The sequence below is a fragment of the Solanum dulcamara genome, chromosome 9, assembly GCF_947179165.1.
Source record: "Solanum dulcamara chromosome 9, daSolDulc1.2, whole genome shotgun sequence".
In the NCBI taxonomy this organism is placed as follows: Eukaryota; Viridiplantae; Streptophyta; class Magnoliopsida; order Solanales; family Solanaceae; genus Solanum; species Solanum dulcamara.
In genome coordinates, this window is record NC_077245.1 from 1,199,076 (window position 1) to 1,215,067 (window position 15,992).

At 34.4% G+C, this 15,992-nt stretch overlaps 2 protein-coding genes and 1 non-coding gene across 3 annotated transcripts; 2 read left to right on the forward strand and 1 right to left on the reverse strand.

Moving 5' to 3' along the window:
• The first annotated feature begins 1,572 nt into the window (after positions 1-1,572).
• On the forward strand, positions 1,573-1,644 carry TRNAE-UUC (transfer RNA glutamic acid (anticodon UUC)). Its single transcript has one exon. It is a non-coding gene; the product is annotated as a tRNA-Glu (tRNA).
• A 3,339-nt stretch (positions 1,645-4,983) lies between these two features.
• Positions 4,984-9,655, forward strand: LOC129902544 (CO(2)-response secreted protease). The gene is made up of 9 exons (XM_055977849.1): positions 4,984-5,497; positions 5,986-6,236; positions 6,324-6,435; positions 6,711-7,230; positions 7,337-7,443; positions 7,666-7,908; positions 8,006-8,120; positions 8,512-8,722; positions 8,934-9,655. Exons 1-9 carry the CDS (start codon positions 5,328-5,330, stop codon positions 9,491-9,493), a joined length of 2,289 nt encoding a protein of 762 aa, XP_055833824.1. The 5' UTR covers positions 4,984-5,327; the 3' UTR covers positions 9,494-9,655.
• Positions 9,656-9,936: 281 nt separating this feature from the next.
• Positions 9,937-15,289, reverse strand: LOC129902350 (uncharacterized). Its single transcript, XM_055977567.1, has 12 exons — positions 15,040-15,289; positions 14,148-14,278; positions 13,835-14,068; positions 13,499-13,754; positions 13,261-13,428; positions 12,710-12,792; positions 12,516-12,659; positions 11,210-11,534; positions 10,983-11,113; positions 10,664-10,897; positions 10,323-10,578; positions 9,937-10,251 (listed from the first exon to the last, which is right to left on the reverse strand). Exons 1-12 carry the CDS (start codon positions 15,287-15,289, stop codon positions 10,070-10,072), a joined length of 2,394 nt encoding a protein of 797 aa, XP_055833542.1. The 3' UTR covers positions 9,937-10,069.
• Between the last annotated feature and the right edge of the window lie 703 nt (positions 15,290-15,992).

Below are 15,992 nucleotides of genomic sequence, written 5' to 3' on the forward strand. Positions count from 1 at the left end.
GGTGGCATTGTTTATGTGAAGACATGTGTTATGTATTCATTATCGGTGTGAGCTTGTAGTACACTAGTTGGAGAGCTTGCTCATGGCACGAGTGTATGTGAAGACCTATGTCATGTATTCATTGGGTCGGCTTAAGTTACTTTATGGTAGTCATCTTTCAGAATAAGAATAAAGGGTCTTGCTTTAAGAACAAGAGATTTGTGTTGATAATGAGTTGGAGAAATAATGATTTTAACTTTCTGAAGAACCACTGGATTTGCTTTAGGAATATTATCAAAAAGTTAGTTAATAAGCATCTCAGGACCTTCGTTGGCATTTCTATGCGTGCTACTTTTTTTGAAAAGAAAAATTAAATAATTTGTATAAAAAGTTGTTGATGATACCATTTTAGTTGTTATGTTGCGCTTTTCAAAAGTCTATTTGACTAATTTTTAAAGTTAAATTATATTACTTTAACTCAATATTATAGAGTAAAAAAATTAGATATTCAAATACTATATGAAAAATGCTATAAATTACAATTTTTTTCATATCAATATGATAAAAAAATATATCTTAAAATGAGCTTAACTCTCAAAAAGAAAATCATGACAACTAAAATGGACCTTCGTTGTATTATACAATTACTTGTCCCGAAATGGGTCCAGATGAAGAATCATCAAGTGAAATAAATAATACCAGTATCATTTTCATTATTTTGAAATTTTATCTTTTTTAGCGAGGATTTATCGGAAAAAATATCTCTCCAAAGAAAAATGTAAAGTGTGTGTAGATTCTACCTTCGTAGACTCTCGTCTATACTAATTACTTTTACATTATCAATGTATAAAGTTAAATTCTTTTTGCAAAAATTATATTATCATCAACATGTCTTGGGTACTTTTCCATGAGTCAAATTGTAATAAATCTATCAGTATATAGAGTGACATAAAAAAACAAGTATACTTGACTCAAAATCTATTAAGTATGTCTGAATGGTTGAGGGATGAGTTGTTTGCCTCCTTTATGATTATAGGCGATCCATCACTTTATGATTTAGACTCGACGTTAATTTCTTTTAAAGAAATGTAATAAGAGTAGTAATTTAGTTATGTTTCCTCAATAAATCTCACAAAATAAAAATGGAACATCTAAAATATTACCAATTGAAATAGCGAAGTGCATAAGCATGGATCGATAAATGTCAAATGACACTCGAGGAGTCGTTTGGTTACCAGAATATATGTGAAAGCTAATTCTACCATTTTAGTACAAAATGGTTTCCGGGACTAATTAATACCTATTTATTCCTTATCCTACCAAGTAAACAACCAATCTGTTCATAGCCAGTGGCGGACCCACCTTATGTCGAGGGGTTCATCCGAACCTCCTTTGGTGGAAAATTATACTATTTATGCATGATTAAAATAATTTTTTATGTATATAAAGTAGATGTCGAACCCCCTTCGACTAGCTCGTGTGTCTACTTATTTAAATTTTGAACTCTCTTATTTAAAATTCTAGGTCCGCCACTGTTCAAAGCTAATAAGAAAAAGAATTATTAGTATAATATTTAGATCAACAAAACAATAATCCGTTGTCGTCCAGCGGTTAGGATATCTGGCTTTCACCCAGGAGACCCGGGTTCGATTCCCGGCAACGGAATTCTTTTGTTTTCTACCTTTTTCCTTCCCTTTTACGTGTGTATCAAAAATTTAAAAGCAGTGTTCATATCACCTTTATTGATCATTGTTTACATACTCGTTTAACTGCTATGATGTTCGTTACTTTAGTCGAGGGTTTTTCAGAAATAACTTCTTCAATTCCTTGAGGTATGGATAAGGTTTGGGTATATACTATCCTCCCTACATTCCGCTTATAAAATTATACTGAATTTGTTGTTGCTCATGAAATAAAAATTATTAATCCATTGTCTCTAATCACTTGATGCTTAACATCAAATTCCATTTCTTTTAGGCTTTAGCCGCTTTTAATTATTTGTCAATTAGAAGAAAAAAAAAAAACAAGACTCGAATCTATATAACAAAAAAGAACAATTGGTAGGGTACTTATCATTGTTTGGGTAACGTTTTTTTCTGTCTAGGATACTACTTTAAATTTAGGTAATAATCATGCTGGAAATGAATGATCATTATTAGGGCTGCAATATAATGATTCACACGCAGTTAGAATTCTAGCAATCAAAAGAAAAAGGGATTAAAAAGTGTGTCTTTAATAAATAATATTCCCCAAATAAATGTACTCTTTGTTGGGACATGCGGGAGACGCGACTGAGATGGTTTGGGCATGTGAAAAGGAGAGTTCCAGATGCACCAGTGCGGAGATGTGAGAGGTTGGTCATGGATGATTTCAGAAGAGGTAGGGGTAGGCCGAAGAAATATTGGGGAGAGGTGATCAGACAGGACATGACGCATTTACGATTTACCGAGGACATGACCTTAGATAGGAGGGTGTGGAGGACACACATTAGGGTAGAAGGCTGACACATAGTGGCATTTTCCCCCCTTATCCGTAGGCGTATTAATGCACTATGATTTCTTGTACTCTGATTTATGGTATTTATGTTATTATCTAATAATACAGCCTGCTTTTTGTGCTTTGATTATTTCGTTATCTACTTATCTACTTTTAATACTCTTGTCTGACCTTTTTCTATGCTTTTATTGAGCCGAGGGTCTTTCGGAAACAGCCGTCCTACATTGATAGGAGTCAGGTCTGCGTACACTCTACCCTCCTCAGACCCTACGATGTGGGATTTCACTGGGTTGTTGTTGTTGTTGAAATGTACTCTTTGTTGGGGTTGTTGCCTAAACTTTTGAGATGTCAAAAACTTATGTCTATGCTTCTTTCTGTTCATATTTTCCCTAACAAATTTGATGGAAATGGTATTATTGCGTGCACTACTTAGAACATGTTTTTCAAGACGCTAAAACACTAGGGAGAGGCTTAGTTAGTAGCATGTAATACACATGTTCCCGTGAATTCAGTAATTTATTCTTGAATTTTATATATGTATTATGAAATCTACTAAGTAAGCATTTGGTCATAGAATTTAGAAGTCCGACTTCAAATCAATGTTTGTTTATGAAATTTGTACAAAATTTCAACTTCAATTTCATATCAAATTCAAATCATGATTTCAAATCCCAAAATTTTCAAAAACTACAATTTGGAATTCCAAACTGTGATTTCAATTTTTTTTTCTAAATATAAAACTTGACTAATTACTACTATTGTTGATTTCAAAGAGATTGTCCGTACCATGTGATTTCAAATAGATTGTATGTACCATGTGAGAGGATTTTATCAAATGATAACTAGTTACTACTATTATTGATTTATTGGACTAGTAAATCTTTGAAATATTATGTGTATTTGAAAGCTTGTAATAACATGTAATCACAATTATTTGTTTATAAAAGAAACATGGAGATATGTGATATTAATTCAGGGCCTTAAGATATTCGGACACCTTAGTATGAATTATGATTTGCTCATTCGGTAAGATTATATTAGAGTTGGAGAAATTTTAATAGTTTTTTATAAATTATGGAGTTTTCATGGTTATATGAAAAATACAACTTAAAAATAATTTAAATTACATGTCCAAATAAATTTTTAACTTCAAATCAATCCAATTTCAGATTACATGTCACTGCACCCTAAATATTTATAAAATATTTGACTATAAACTCAATTATTATTACATATTAAATAACTTCCAATTATTATTATTATTATTATAATTTTGATTAACTTAAAATCATTATAATAATTAATAAACTTTAAAGTTTGAATTCGAATAAAGACGTTATAGTTGCCGGGAGGAAAAAATTCAAGAAGTAGAGGTGTAATATTATAAGAAAAATTGATGCGCAACTGCTTCAAATGTCGTCTTGAAACACTCAAATTTTGTTACTGACCACCAAACTAATTATTAATAAACTAATTTAGTTTATTAATTATTGCTGCCTATGGGCTTTTGATCCATATGATCCTCTAATTTATAATCATATTTCTATATTTTAAAAGGACAAATCAGAAACAATTTTTTTTCTTTTAATCATGATAATGTTCAAGCTAATTTGACTGCATCTACATTTATATTTATTGGGTATTTGTTATCTTCCATGATCATATGTATCATATAACTTTGCCACAAGGTTTAAATGGATAAAAAAGTTAAGCTAACATTAGGTATAATACTGTTTATAAATTTGACTTTAATTGATATTTAATTAAATTCACCATTTACTATGTAGAATATGTGTATCTATTTATTCAATTTTTATGATAGGTTAAGGGCCTACTTATGCCCACTCAAAATTAGAGAGTTAGTTAAGATCAAATTTTTTTTAAAAAATACATTTATGTATTATGCCTTTTTTATTTTTTTTTATATGATTTTAACAACAAACTTTTCTATGTTTTCATAACATTCCATTTATTAAACATTAGACCACACCCTGGATGTCAAAAATAACTTTTGCTTCAATTATTTTGTGAAAATATGGTACATGACTCCAAAAGTTGATGGGATGATTGCTTAAGTTCATCTAAGTAAACTATCAGTCCATTTCTCAACCAATATGAGACTTTAACCCACTCTAATATCACCTTCATTCACAAGCCCAATTGGAGCGTGGAACGAGAGTCCAAACAGGAATGAACTGACTTTGGTACTATATAAAGATAGAACACCTGAAGACTGGAGCCTAACTCAACCTAAACAACTAGCTTATGAGAGAAAAATTGCGCAAATTCATATAACAAATCACCCGTTATCATTTCCTAATCAATGTGGAACTTCAACCCGCTAACATACTATCTAGTTATTATGAAATAATAAAACAAATTAGTAACAATAATAATTTAAAAAAACACTTGAGTGGTTAGGATAACCTTCCAATCTAAAAAGCATGTGGGTTAGTTCTGTTATTCTGTTTCTTATCCTTCTTTATTTATACATATAAGATGATTTTGCACTTACATTCAATATATACTGTACTCTTTATGACTTCAACATAATATTCTATGTCCAATCACCAGTGGCCACGTCGACGATTGCCACCGCCTACCACCACCAACACTACCACTACAACTCCACTGTCATAGTGGCGTGTTTGGATAAGCATTAAACGCACTATAGGTGGTTATAATATATAGTCCGTGGCAGGTGATTGACGGGCAATTCTCAAGTGCGCACACACATGAATGCACCAAACAATGATTTAATTTTACATATGTTTAGTATATAATAAGCTTTTTCTCATCAACACTTTTAACTTAATCATTCGTCAAAGATTTAATTTGGTAACAAAAAAAAAATGAAAGACATTGTTCTGTTTTTTTGCTTCTTTTTATTTCTTGTTTCTTTTCTTAGAGAATCTAATGCAGTTTCTCAAGAAAAAAACAATGGTGTATATATTGTTTACATGGGTGCTGCTGATGGCACGAAAAATCGTCAAACACAACTTATGGCCTCTTTGATCAGAAGGTTAGTTTATATTAATACTCTCTCCATGTTCTAAGTTCCATTTTATGTGTCATAATTTTCTTTTTATTGTCATGTTCTAAGAAGAACGACAATTTAGAACTTCTACTCTACTCGTAATGATATATTGTTACGGTCATAAAAATATCATGACACGTTTAAGAGGTATGTATTGGAATTCTTTGTTTCTTGATCTACTACATGTCCAATCAAACACCACCAGATAAAAATGAAACAGAGAGTATTATTACGCATGACTCTGAATTTGTAACATAATTTTTTGGCTGGTTGTCCCTTTTTGAGACAGTTATTTGGTAAATAATCCTCTTTTTATTTCTATTGCAAGTTATGGACCTTTTAGAGCGTGGTCTAAATATCCCTTTTAAGGAAACAAAAAATCTTACGAGAAAATGTTAGATTAATGAAATTTTCGTTATAGTTCATTTTCAAGAATGAGCTTTAACATATACGTATCTCTTAATTTCTGTTAGGAAAAAGGATGCAGTTGTACACAGTTACAACAATGGTTTCTCAGGATTCGCAGCACGTTTAACAGAAGCTGAGGCTAAATCCATTGCTCAAAGACCTGGAGTTATCTCTGTATTCCCTGATCCAATATTGCAACTCCATACAACGCGTTCGTGGGACTTTTTGCAATATCAGACTGAAGTAGAAATCAGTTCTGGTTCTGATAACTCGTCACCAAAAGGTGCTGATACCATAATTGGAATCTTGGATACAGGTACAACATTGATAAAATTATGTGCAAGCAAGTTATATATTTTGTACTTTGTATGATAAAATTTAATTTGTACTATTCTTTTTTAAGGAATATGGCCTGAATCAGAGAGTTTTAGTGAGAATGATATGAGTGAAGTTCCATCTAGGTGGAAAGGAACTTGTATGAAAAGTCAAGACTCCAGCTCTTTCAAATGCAACAAGTAACTTTCTAGCTCCTCGTATTTTATTTCGCGTATGATTACACCTGTTTTTCACCACATCATATAGTAACCAAACGTAACATAGTATGTATAACAGTAAAGTCAGTAAACTATTTTCAGTCACGTTAAAGTAACTGAACTTTGCCCACCAAAAATGGTAAAATCATTGAACTTTACACACTATATGGTGGCTTTACTATAATACTGAGTAACGTTTATTAACCCTCATAGATATATGACTAGAGACTTATAGGTTTGATTTGATTTTTTAATAGGAAGCTAATTGGTGCAAGGTTCTATGGTGATTCTGATGAGAAGGGTATAAAACCTTCTGGTTCAGCTAGGGACCAGAATGGACATGGAACTCATGTTGCATCTACAGCAGCTGGGAGTCCGATTTCAGGAGCATCCTATTATGGTTTGGCCTCTGGGACAGCGAAGGGTGGATCACCGGGTTCAAGAATAGCCATGTATCGTGTCTGCACAACTAATGGATGTCGTGGATCATCTATAATGAAAGCATTTGATGATGCAATTGCAGATGGGGTTGATGTTTTATCGCTATCACTTGGTTCATCATCTGGTCTTGAACTCGAGTTTTCGAGTGATCCTATAGCTATTGGAGCATTCCATGCTGTTGAAAAGGGAATTCTTGTTTCCTGTTCTGCTGGAAATGATGGCCCTGATGCGGGAACTGTTGTCAATGTCGCGCCTTGGATTCTCACAGTTGCAGCTACTACAATTGACCGTGACTTCGAGACAGATATTGTCTTAGGTGGAAACAAATTGATTAAGGTAAAAAGACAGAATTTTTGTAAGACAGATCAGTATTGTGTTCTGTTTAGCCAGATCAAATGTCAACTATCGACTATAATACTTGGTATCCTTGTTTGAGTTGCAGGGTGGAGGCATAAGTTTTGGAAATTTGACAAATTCTCCAGTATACCCGTTGATTAGTGGCGATTTAGCCAAATCAGGAGATAATGATATTTCCGAGGAAAATGCAAGGTAATTTGAAGAAAAGAGAGTATTATATCACAACATTAGATGTCTACTCAAAGAAAAGAATTATACAATCAGACCTAAGTTTTTTATTGGTTCATGTTATGTTATGTTACATTAGATGTTTCTATGATGACATTTCTCTATAGCAGCCAAAAGATATCCTGATAAAAAACTCCGTTATAGAGAGGTTTGACTGCATACTTATAACTAACCAAAGTGTTTCAGGAGTTGTGTTCCGGATTCATTAGATGGAACGAAAGTTAAGGGGAAAATTGTTCTTTGTGATAATCGGGACGGAGCCTATTCACTTAGTATGAAACTAGCAGAAGTGAAGAGCAAAGGTGGCATTGGATTTATACTAGTAGATGATAATGCAAGAACTGTGGCACCTAAATTCAAATCCTTTTCAGCAGCTGTTGTAACTGAAAAGGATAGCAATGAGATCCTTTCTTACATCAACTCAACAAAGTAATCACTTTTAATAATCCAATAGTTGTCCATTCTGAATTTCATTTGTTGCAAACTGATCATTTTTTGCTTATAATATTCTTCAAAACTTTGGAAGGAAACCAGTTGCATCAGTTCTGCCAACTGTTACCACAACCAAGTACAAACCAGCTCCTGTTGTGGCTTACTTCTCATCAAGGGGTCCTGCATACAACACACAGAATCTCCTCAAAGTAAATACTATCTTTTATCTCTTTATTAGTATTAGTATTAGCATTATTCTGGTAGTTTCTTGTTCTTCGATTTTTGCTATCATTTGTGTTTTTTGTGCTACAATTATTGTCTTTCTTCTGTCTGTTGTGTACTGCTCTCCATTTCCCATTATTCTGTTGTTGTTATTTCTCCATATCTATATCCCACTTTTCAAACTGTTTGGCATGCTTTATATAAGCTGAGGGTCTATCGGAAACAACCTCTTTTATCTCTATGAGGTAGGTGTAAGTTCAACCTATACTTTACCACAGACCCCACTTGGGTATGTTATTTATTTCTTTGGTTATGCTCCATTGAGGATAAAAAACAACAAAAAGTAGACTGACTGGAATTTGATATTTGTCCTTGCAGCCAGATATTACAGCACCAGGTGTTGCAATTCTCGCGGCTTGGCCTGGAAACGACACAAAAGAGTCTGTCGCTGGCCAAGCGCCACCACTTTACAACATAATATCAGGGACTTCCATGTCCTGCCCTCATGTTTCTGGTATTGCCGCATTAGTCAAGGCGCAAAATCCTTCTTGGAGTCCTTCAGCAATCAAATCAGCTATTATGACCTCAGGTAAGAAGTCTTAACTCACCTATTACAGTTTATTTTAGGTATATAGACTAATTAGTGTCAATGTCATGAAAGCAACCTCTTGCACATATGTAAGGTAAGAATGTGTACAATATATCCATTGCGGTAAGCCTTTCCTCCGGTAAAAGTAGGAGCTTAGTGCATCAGACTGCCTTCCTTTTATACTGACTCATGTCAATCTTTGTTTCTACAGCTATACAGACTAACAATTTGAAGGCTCCAATCACAACAGTTTCTGGATCCGTTGCAACACCATACGACATTGGAGCCGGAGAAGCAAGCCCTTCAGGGGCACTTAATCCAGGATTGATCTACGAGACTAGCGCTGTAGACTACTTGCAGTTCCTATGCTCAGTTGGCTACGATAAATCAAAGATAAAACTCATCTCAGATACTGTTCCTGATGATTTTTCATGTCCCACCAACTCAAGTTCTGAATCCATCTCACAAATGAACTACCCATCCATTGCTGTTTCAAATATCAAAGAAAATGAAATCAAAAAAGTAACAAGAACTGTAACTAATGTAGGACAAGAAGATGCAACATACACAGCAACTATAAAGGCACCGGATGGTTTGGAAGTCCAAGTGATTCCGAATAAATTGGTATTTACAAATAATAGCAATAAGTTGAGCTATGAAGTGTCTTTCAAAGCTTCATCTAAACCAAAGGAAGACTTGTTTGGATCAATTACTTGGACAAATGGTAAATACAAAGTCCAAAGTCCATTCGTTGTAACTACTAACTCATAAGGTGTTTGATAACACTCCCAGACTGCAGATCGCCGATCAAATTAGTCTAGCAAGTTTGTATGTACTGTAATAGTCCATGAACACAACTATGTTACTACCACATCATGTACATGCTTACAAGAAAAAAAGAAAAGAAATAAAGATCAGATGACAGACTTGTCCGCTGAGTGAGAAAATAATACTACCTCTGATTCAATTTGTGAGTATGGTTTTGACTTAGCACGAAGTTTAAGAAGATAAAAAAGACTTTGAATCTTGTAGTTTTAAACTATAGATACGTAGAATGTATCAAAATGCTTTTAATCTTGTGGTCTTAAACATGTCAGGGGAAGTTTGAATCAAGGAGTTAACCAAAAAGGAAAGAGACATTCGTTTTTAAGCTGACTAAAAAGGAAAGTAAGACAAACAAATTGAGACAGATGAAATATACAAATGACCAATCATCCGGCGACAAGTACTAAGAATTCATTGATTATATATTACTTTATTACAAAATATATGTGTTATAATTCATTGGTAAATGACTCTAAAAAAGTGGAGAGTATATCCACATATGCATGTTGGAATGTGAATTTATCAGAAGAAGCTACTTAAATGTTGGACAAGAATTTTATGAACTAAAAGTCTGTATGCTTTTTCTGTAAGATGAAAACTATCCCAAAAAACATAATCAGAATCGCTGGAACACGCGAATGTGCATAACTCTGCAACTTCTATTTTCCCTGTCCCGCAACATCCTTTGTTTGCAATCTTGAATCCTGCATAATCATGTAAAGATAAGAAACGGAGATCTTGTCGATATACAGGAAAAAGACAGACATATTTGTACCATATTTTTGAGGGTTGTTGATGACATCAAGTGGAAGATTGTATATGTCAACATACACCAATCTCGAATTAGGTAATTTGTTTCCCAGAGAACTTAAGCCAGCTGCCAACTTGCTGTTGAACAATTGTGCTACTTGGTTCAAATAATCAACACATTGTCTTTCTTCTCCTCCTTTCAGAGTTCTTTGCGATGGCAAACATCCGATTGGTGGTATGCCAAAAACACCAATCCGACGTGCCCCTAGCCCATATAAATCCTTCAGAATCATGAACAACATCTCATTATTTAGCCTTATATTGTACATTCCCATAAATTCAGATTGATTAGAAATGTCATATTACCTTTACAAAACTAGAACCATAGTTGAGCAAAAAATCAGCATATGATGAAATATCATAGTAGGATTTTCGAAGAGGCGTACTAAAGTATGTGTTTGTAATATCATTGCTTCCTGTGACCAATATGAATAGGCTGTTGGCTAAGATGTCATTCTTTTTGTCCTCTCCTACTATCTCTTTGAGCTTTACTATGTACTCTTTGAACATTTCCAACTGACCGGACAATGATATAACATTCTGCATTTACATATAAAAATTCTCAGAAATATAAGAAAGGTAAAAACTAAAAGCACATAAAAATGAATAAAGGAAAGAAATGTACCGCGATTTCAGATGTTAGAGGATCATATCCTGCACCTCCTGAAGCAAAATTAACACCTGTGATGAAGTCTTCTGCTTGTAAAGTTGGATCAAGATATGCCGGTAAAAGCTCTTTTATTCCCAATTCTTCCACTGAAATAAAGATAGCACATAGACTAGTCTCTATAGTGAATTGTAGATAAGACAGTTAAAGTTATGGTTATATGTCAATTTTTAAATTCTTCTTACCAATCAAGTCTGGAGGAACTTTTCCATTAGAGAATCTTCCAGTTGGTTTTGCTCCCATGAAATCCTTCCCATAAGGAGGATAGTTAACTTTCCCTAAGGTTGTGAGGCCGTTATTGTTACCGGTATCAACAATGGAGTCTCCAAAAACTATCACTGCTGGAAAAGACTTATTACGCGCTGCACTTACGACTGCCTGGACATTGCACAGTAGAAGTGCATAACAAATGCTTGACAACACTAGAAAAGTATGTATTTCAAACGAGAAGAACTTCATTGATAAAGCTGAAAACATTCTTGGAGCATGGAAGAAAAAAAAACACAAGCACTAGTATTTAACTTTAAGAATCAAGAATTCAATTTCTAGAGGGAACATGAGGGCTATCATGGTTAGTAAATGCTTGCACTTCTTGTTGATTTAATGTTTGCTTTATTTTAGAGGACAACATCCACAGTCACTTAAGTCACAAGCCGATTGTAGAAAGGTTAACCAACTGGGAGTGCAAGGACTGATATCTATAACTTCTTTAGATATTACATTACATGTTAATTTGCACACGTCTCACCACATGAGTGTTCTTCGAATACAACAGAAAACAAACATTGTGCATTAAATGATTGTACCTACTGTAAAAGTCAAAAAAAAGGGGCTAAGGTTGGCAGCAAGTCAAAAAAAGGGGCCAAGGTTGGCAGCAACTTTGTCAAACAAAGTTGCTGCAAATTTGGTTAACACGGTAACAAAACGCGTATACGCATTTTCTTTCTCCTATAAATAGGGTCTCTTGCCCTCATTTGAAATCATCCCAGAAAGAGAGATTAAGAATACAAAGAGAGTTATACACCAAGATAAATATTGTAGTCTTGAGTGTCCTTTTTAGTAGTTGTTCCTTTTACAAGAGAGAAGTGTTAATTGTTGTTTTCTCCTTGTATTTGAGAGCTGTGTACTCCATAAAAATATAGTGAGATCCTTCTACCCCGTGGTTTTTCCCTTCTATCATTTAGAGGGGTTTCCACGTAAAATTCTCGTGTCCAATTTATTTTCAATATTTTCATCATATCAAACTTTAGTTGTGGTGCTTCCTCTCCCAACACCTACCCCATGTCGATTTTCCAGAGTAGTGGCAACTTAGCCAAATCAGAAGATAATGATTTCTCAAAGAAATGAACTATATCTTATATCTGTTGCCTAATGCACATTTTGTTCAGAAGATTCTTCTTTGGTTATGGTCTAATGCATAAAACACAACAAAAAGTAGTCTGATTGGTTTGATTTGTCCTTGCAGCCAGATATTATAGCACCAAGGGTAACCATTCTCGCGGCTTGGCCTGGAAATGACACAAAGGAGGTTGTCTTTGGATAGGAACGGCCACGCCTCAACATACTCTCAGGGACCTTCCATGTCCTGCCCTGCCTTTTTGGTTTCGCTGCAATTGTCAAGGCGAAAAATCCTTCCTGGATCCCATGCATGGTAAAAGTATAGTGCATCGGACTGCCCTTTATACATACTGGCTCATGTTGAACTTTGTTTCTACAGCTATACAGACAAACAATTTGAAGGATCCAGTCACAACAAATTCTTGATCCACTACAACACCATATGAGATTGGAGCCAGAGAAGCAAAGCCCTTCAGGGGAAAGAAGTTGAGTTATGAGTGTCTTTTAGAGCTCCATCTAAACTAAAGGACGACTTGTTTGGAACAATTAACTCGACAAATGGTAAGTTCAAAATCCCAAATCCATTCATTACCACTGACTTATACAATGTCTGATAGATCGTGAATACAACTATGTTATTACCACATCATGTTCTTGCTTAATCAATAAAAAAGGAAATAAACATCACGGATGACACATGTATCGATCCATGTATTATAATTCTTGTATAATTATTTGCAAACCAAACAATGAGGATAGTAGATAGAGTGTGCTACTGTTCTCCTTTTCTTTGAGTACACTTAAAAAAATACATATTTTAGTGCTTGGTAAGGACATTAAAAGTGAAGGGACTAGACAGTATCCACTTATGGATGTGGAACATATCAGAAGAAGCTACTTAAATGTTGGACAAGAATTTGATGAACTAAAAGTCTGTATGCTTTCTCTGTAAGATGAAAACTATCCCAAAAAATATAATCAGAATCACTGGAACATGTATATGTGCATAACTCTGCAACTTCTATTTTCCCCGTCCCGCAGCATCCCTTGTCTGCAATCTTGAATCCTGCACAATCATGAATTAGGTAATTTGTACACTCTAACTATTCAAGAAAAGAAAACTGACATTACTTTACCATATCTTTGAGGGTTGTTGATGACATCAAGTAGAACATTGTATGTATCTACATACACCAATCTTGAGTTAGGTAATTTGTTTCCCTGAGAACTTGAGTAAGCTTCCAACTTGCTGTTGAACAATTGTGCTGCTTGGTTCAAATAATCAACACATTGTCTTTCTTCTCCTCCTTTCAGTGTTCTTTGCGATGGCAAACATCCGATTGGTGGTATGCCAAAAATACCAATCCGACGTGCCCCTAGCCTGTATAAATCCTTCAGAATTATGAACAACATCTCATGATTTAGTCTTGTACATTCCCATAAATTCAGATTGAGTTGAAATGTTATATTACCTGTACAAAACTGGAAGCAAAGTTGACCAAGAGATCGGCGTATGATGGAACATCATAGTAAGATTTTCGAACAGGCATACCAAAATACGTGTTGGTAATGTCATTGGCTCCTGTGACCAACATGTATAAGCTATTTGCCAAGATCTGATTCTTTCTATCTTCTCCAACTATCTCTTTGAGCTTTATTATGTATTCTTTGAATAATATCAATTGGCCATTTAATGATATGACTTTCTGCATATACACATTAAGTTTCAGAAGAAAAATGCTGGTAAAAAAACACACTGATCAATGAATCAAACAAAATATGTACCGCGAGATCGGATGTTAGAGGATCATATCCTGCGCCTCCTGAAGCAAAATTAACTCCTGTTATGAGGTCTTCTGCTTGTAAAGTTGGATCAAGATATGCTGGTAAAAGCTCTTTTATTCCCAATTCTTCCACTGAAAAAAAGACAGAGAGATTAAGAAAACTCCTCTCTATTCAAACTATAAATAGAATGGACTTTACCACTATGCTACTCTGACTCTTCTGAAATGTTGTTGCACTCGTGTTGGATCCACCAACGATCCAACATGCACCTGTTGACTTGTTTTAAGAGTCTAAGCAACATAACAGACTCTCCAGAAATGTTACCCCACTCGTGTCAGATCCTCCAAAAAATGCACTACTTTTGGAGGATCCAGCATGCACTAGTCGACTGTTTTAAGAGTTCTAGCAACATACATGTACAATATAGTCCTCTCTATTCAAACTATAGATAGATAGGAAGTTAGAACTACGTTGCCTCGTCGGTCCTCCAAAATACACTCCTTTTAGAGGATCCAACATGCACCCGTTGACATGTTTCAAGAGTCCAAGCAACATAGATGCAAATTGTAGTCCTTTCTATTCAAACTATAGATAGATAGGACATTACAACTATGCTTCTCTGACTCTCTAGAAATATAGTTGCACCGGTGTCGAATCCTCAAAGTATACACTTCTTTTGGAGGACCCAACACGCATCGATCGACTTGTTTTAAGAGTCCGAGCAACATAGATGTACAATATAGTCCTTTCTATTCAAACTATAGATAGATAGGACTTTAGAAGATACGTTGCTGCACCCGTGTCGGATTCTCCAAAATTACACTACTTTTGTAGGATCTTAGATGCACCAGTCGAGATTTTTTAATTGTACAATATATCAAATTTTTCTTACCAAGGAAGTCTGACGGGACTTTTCCATTAGAAAACCTTCCAGTTGGTATTCCTCCCATGAAATCTTGACCATAAGGAGGATAATTAACCTTAGCTATAGTTTTAAGGCCATTATTGTTACCAGTATCAACAATAGAGTCTCCAAAAACAAACACTGCTGGAATAGACTTATTAGGAGGTATACTTATGGCATAACAAACACTTATTGACAACACAAAAAAAGAACATATTTTGAAAAAGTGGAACTTCATTGATAAAGTTGAAAACTATTAGCTATGGTGGAAAGAAACACAGAACACTAGCGCTATTTAACTTCAAGAACTCAATCATGCTGAGTTAATGCTTTATTAAATTATTAGTGTACAAAAAGGATTGCATTTTTAAGAAAGCCTTGACTTTATTGTTTCCATTATTAGAAAGGTCAGCATTCATCGACAAACAAGCCCATTGTTAAAAAAAAATGGATTCTGTATCTTTTATTAGAGAAAGTTAGTCAACTGGGATTGCTGGAGGACAGCAAGAGCTGTTTTCAAGATCAATTTACTATATACTTTTGTTCTGGTTTATGTGACACTATTTTTTTATTTGTCTGTTTCAAAAAGAATGACATTTTGTGCAGTTGAAAATAGGGCGGAGCGACCATTTTAGATACTTGTAGGGGAGGAGCCAGGTAGCGCTGAGGGGTTCCATCCGAACCCCCATTCGGTAGAAAATATCAATATTTATACATGTTTAAAATTATAATAGATGTTGAATTCCTCTTGGCTTCTTTGTGTGTTTAATGTACTTTTTCATATTCTGAAATTCATTCATAAAAATTCTGGCTCCGTCTTTGGATTCGGCAAAACCAAATTACTTAGGCTCAAACCATGTTTCTATGTTAAAATATTCATTTAATATGTATAAATAATCTATGCTGAACCCAATCATTAAAAAAAAAAGCATTGTGATTCA